Source organism: Salvelinus sp. IW2-2015, unplaced genomic scaffold (genome assembly GCF_002910315.2).
Source record: "Salvelinus sp. IW2-2015 unplaced genomic scaffold, ASM291031v2 Un_scaffold1372, whole genome shotgun sequence".
Classification (NCBI taxonomy): Eukaryota; Metazoa; Chordata; class Actinopteri; order Salmoniformes; family Salmonidae; genus Salvelinus; species Salvelinus sp. IW2-2015.
In genome coordinates this window covers 52,441-57,687 of record NW_019942864.1, presented here as the reverse complement: position 1 = coordinate 57,687, position 5,247 = coordinate 52,441, and the positions used below count along the sequence as shown (strand labels likewise).

At 42.9% G+C, this 5,247-nt stretch overlaps 1 protein-coding gene across 1 annotated transcript in view; it reads left to right on the top strand.

Moving 5' to 3' along the window:
• The first annotated feature begins 388 nt into the window (after positions 1-388).
• Positions 389-5,247, top strand: part of LOC139024332 (3',5'-cyclic-AMP phosphodiesterase 4A-like) — a 53,093-nt gene continuing 48,234 nt past the window's right edge. The window contains exon 1 of the mRNA XM_070439041.1: positions 389-1,886. Coding sequence (XP_070295142.1) covers positions 1,591-1,886 — 296 coding nt within the window. The 5' untranslated portion in view covers positions 389-1,590. The remainder of the gene's footprint in view (positions 1,887-5,247) is intronic.

Sequence of the window (5,247 nt, the reverse complement as noted above, 5' to 3'; positions counted from 1 at the left end):
GATATTACAAATACTTCATTCGATGGCGCACGGTGCCTGGAGATTTAATAAAAACTGGAGCTGAGAATCCCTGATCATTATGCATCAGCAGATGAGATGATAATATGATTAATGCTATGAGATGCAGTTGTGAATGCGCTCTACAAACGCATCTTGCATTGAGAGTGCTCTTGGTTTCAACCCTGCGTGTCTAGATATGATCCAATTATGCTGAAAACGGTCAGAGAAATCTAAGTGACAGCTCACATCAGTGGAACGACTCTGACAAATAGCTAAAACGGATACAACAAATAGCGCGTTTGTGAGAAGTGGTTATCCATTTACTACGGCTTACACTTTTGACCACGTCGGCAGTGCACTGAAAGCAGACAGTGGTGAAAGACGATTTAGTAGGCTATTAAAATACATCAGTTCTTTTGATTTTATGCTTTTCAAGAGAATATCGTCAATATGAGGGAAATATTAATACGTTATTAAATTCCTTTCAGTCCAAAGACATAAACCAACTGGACAGGAGCCGCGAGTGTGGGCTTGCTGGAGAGAAAAAAGAGAGCGAGAAAGGAGCGAGAGACTGGAGGGGTTGATGATGCGTTATGGTTAATGTAACATTTGTCGTCAATCTGGAGTTCAGACGTGACAATGGACAGATAATGGAAGCAGCGACTACAGGACWTCGACAGGCAATGCTTTTCTGGTAGCCTTTTGCTTTTGATAATGCATTGTGTGAAGAAGAGCGGCAAAGAAAATAACATCGCGTGGGTTTTGGATACAGGCACAACCACAACTCCAAAGGCAACCGAAATTATGTAATTAATGGAGATGTTCTAGTGTTCGAAGTCTAATTTAATCTCAAACTGAAATAATTGCATCAAACATTTTAATATAGGGGAAAGTCGAGACAGTGGGCTCCGCGCGTGCGGCTCTGCCTATGTAGTCCCAGATGCACGACGGTATTCTGTGTTACTTTTTATGGCTACAGCTGGAGACCGAACGGTTACGAGCGAGCTTTAACAGACATGTGCGGTCGGGAGCAGCAATAATATCCCTCATCGCACAGGAGCCAGCGGTCTGTGATTCTGCAATAAGGAGCTGATAAAAGCAATACATTGTTCTGTAACTAAAGTGATCCAGTGCGCAATGGACGACAAGGCGTCAAACTTCAGGGGAAGCACCGGCGAGGGGCTATCGTCACCTACCAGACGGATACTTTAACGATTGGCGAAGCTCTCAGCAAAAAACAAGGGAAGCGTTTTACATTTAGAAGAGAGATTAACTTTTGGTTGGGAATTTAATTGGATAAACGGTAGGAAAAAGAAAGACACTTTCTGGGTGAAATTAGTCACATTCTCTCTGACAGTACCACTGTGATAATGGTCGAAAGATTTAAATGTTATTATTTAGAKTATTACATATAACATCGGACTGCACTTGACATGGTCACTTTTGTCTACCCAATTACACAGGGTAGGCTACGATTAAGTGGCAATGATGGACATTAATAGGTTAGTKATTTGAAGTCAAAGAATATATAGCCATATTATTATTTGTGTCAATAAGTTGAGATATAAAAGGGATATTTTAATTTGCACTATGATGGAAGTACCACCACCATGCTCGAAAAAGAGCCTTTCRCTCTCGCTCCCCGTTCCCCGGGAGCAGGCGACCCTAAAGCCTCCGCAACATCTTTGGAGGCAGCCACGGACCCCSATCAAAATCAAACACCGGGGATACTCCGACACCGACCGCCATCACCACCGAGGGATAGAGCGCTCTAATGCCATGGACACGAGCGACAGACCGGGGCTTAGGAAGTGTCGGATGTCCTGGCCATCCTCGTTCCAAGGAACCACYAACCCCTCCATCGGCAATTGTGTTGGAAATAGACGGTATGACGTGCATCCAACAAACATTTCCAAACATTATAATCGKKYRACATATGCARAAATAGAGCCYCTAATAATGAGTGGGTGGTGCTCTGTGTTAAWGTATGCCGGAAGGGTTAACTGATACGAGGTGTTTGGTATTGGGAGGCGGGACGCGTGGGTTCTCGGTGGTGATGCTTTATGCGTCTTGGGCATGTCAGAGAACATGAGTTTAAGCACTCGGATTGGCACTGTCTGTAAACCCGCCCGCCCACACAAAAACAGGAATAACAAGGGAAAATATCAATAACAATAATCACCCCATAACGTTTTTTAAGAGTAGCCTAGGCCTGTATGACCATGACAAACATATTATATAGATAACAGAAATGTATTTGTTTTGCGCGTTTCTAATGGATTCAAAGGTCTAGTGGGTGCGTTCGTGCGTGCGTACTTGACTCAGATAATCTTCCACTGAAACGTTCGGCTATTTGCAATGTAGGCATAGCTGATACGCCATCCATGGGTACAGTTCACATAGAGGTCGGGATCTCCATGTAACATACCTGGACAGGTCAGGTGCATCACCTCAGGCAGTGGTTCTCATTTCAGCTTGAGTGCCTCAGTATATATCATCTTTCTTATTGAATTGAATCAAATAAAGTTAAGATGAGAACCAGCAGATTATGTTGCCCTGAAGGGTGGAAGACTGGGTTGGGTTGGCTATAGTCTCGGTAGCTAGCCATACCTCAAAATCACGCTGTTGTCACGCTCCTTCTTGGAGGTCGGGGATTTTTGTATTGACGAAACGGCTAAAATGTTACGCGGGCTTCCAGCTGCTAAATTTTTATTGGATGTTACATTTCAAGAAATTTAAATAAAGTTTATTTGTCATGTACTCCCTGCTATTGTGAATTTACTCATCTATTATTCACGATTTCATTCAGGAATCTATCCACATGAACGTAGAAGTGTTTAAACATATTCTATTCTTATTTACAATAAAAGGATCCAAAATGACACAATACATTATTTATCATTCATTTCAATTTGGCCAAAAAAAAATCTGAAACAACCAAACAAACAGCAAATGAATCCAGAAAATGTGTGGAGTCAGAGTTTGATGTAGTCATTGTGTTATGAATATGGGACCAATACTTCTTTAGATAACACATAATAGAGTGAATTGTCCCAATACTTTTGGTCTCCTGAAATGGGGGGACTGTATAAAGGCGCTGTCATTTTTAAACTATTCACACAATATGGATGAAAATACCCTCATTAAAGCTGACAGTCTGCACTTAACTTCAAAGTCATTATATCATTTGAAATCCAAAGTGCTGGAGACAGACCCAGAAAAAGTCACTGTCCCAATACTTTTTGAGCTCAATGTATAAATACTAAAAGGTATGTACACGTAGTTATATAATAGGATGAGCTATGTCGAGAATACAGTATGCACATACCCTGAGTATACCAAACATTAGGAACACTTTCTAATATTGAGTTGCCCTCAGAACATCCTCAATTTATCGGCATGGACTCTACAAGATGTCGGAAGCTTTCCACAGGGATGCTGGCCCATGTGACTCCAATGCTTCCCACAGTTGTGTCAAGTTGGCTGGATGTCCTTTGGGTGGTGCACACATTCTTGATACACAAAGAACTGTTGAGCGTGAAAACCCAGCAGCATTGCAGTTCTTGACACAACGCCGACATAGCTGCAGGAAGTAGGGGTGTCGAGGGTGCTGCAGCATCCCTGAAACAACGAATAAAAAAATATATATATATTAAATAAAAAACTATAATTATACATGAAGAAAAAAATCTCACAAAAGTAGTGCCTTTACTAGTCCTGTATTAGTGGACCGATATACACCTGAGAATGCTGTTTATTGACTACAGGCTCAGGATCAGCACCATAGTGCCCTCAAAGCTCATCAATAGCTCAGGACCCTGGACTGATACCTTCCTCTGCAACTGGATCCTAGACTTCCTGTCGGGCCACCCCTGGGCTGGTGAGGGTAGGCAACAATACATACGCCATGCTGACCCTCAACACGGGGGCCCCTCAGTGGTGCGTGCTTAGTCCCCTCCTGTACTCCCTCTTCACCTTACGACTGCGGGACCGCGCACGACTCCAACACCATCAATACGTTTGCTGACGACACCACGGTGGTAGACATGATCACCAACAACGATGAAGACAGCCTATAGGGAGGAGGTCAGTGACCTGGCAGTTTGGTGCCCGGACAACAACCTTTCCCTCAATGTCAGCAGACAAAGAAGCTGATCACGGACTACAGGAAATGGAAGGCCAAGCACACCCCCCACCACATCGACAGGGCTGCAGTGGAGGGGATCGAGAGCTTTAAGTTCTTCGGCGTCCACATCACTAAGGAATTAACATGGTCCACACACAACAACACGTCGTGACGAAGGCACGACAATGCCTCTGCTAAATAGTTAACCAAATAGTTACCGGACTATCTGCATTGACCCCTTTTAGCACCAGCTCTTTTGACTCATCACATGCGCTCCTGCTTCTGCTTATTATGTATCCTGTAGCCTCCTCACTTTACCCTACCTGTATGTACATACAGAATCAACCTTTATTACATCGTACCCCTGCACATCGAGTCAGTCCTGTACTCAGTGTATATAGCCAGGTTATCGCTACTCCTTGTGTATTTATTCATTGTGTTATTCTCTTTCTATTATTCTCTGTTTCTCTCTGCATTGTTGGGGAGGGGCCGTAAGAAAGCATTTCACTGTTAGTCTACGCCTGTTGTTTACAACAATGTGACAAATACAATGTGATTTGAGCTGACGTTAAAGGCGAGGTGAGACGGACTGATCCACAATCACCTTGCATCCTAAATAACCAGTCAATATTATTTGGATATCAGTCAGTCAGTCCGTCACAGTTTACCCATGGTACATCACGGTGTTGACGCTCTCGATCATCACGGCCATTGACATCAACAGGCTTTCTGATTAGGGAAGCTTGATTCTGGACAAGGCTAGGTTGGGTAATTACTGACAATGCTTCATTTTTAATCGCCACAGTGGCACAACGACATAGCCCACAGGTTATGAAATATGATGCATTATGCTCTCAATCCAATATGGCGATAGAATTACCACATAGTACTTGTTTTTTTTCGTTGAGATAGTAACGGTCGCACAGGAAGCGTCATCAGGACTGAAAGCTATACCTCTGTTAAAGCTTTCCTAATGAACCATGCTAATTGGATGAGCCAAGTCAGACAAAAATCTTTATTCTGACTGTTGTTTCTTCACAACAATTAAAAGTCTTCTCCAGTCCAATATCAACAAAAACATCTTTAACTTCATCAATATGACGATGGCTTCTTTTTTTGGT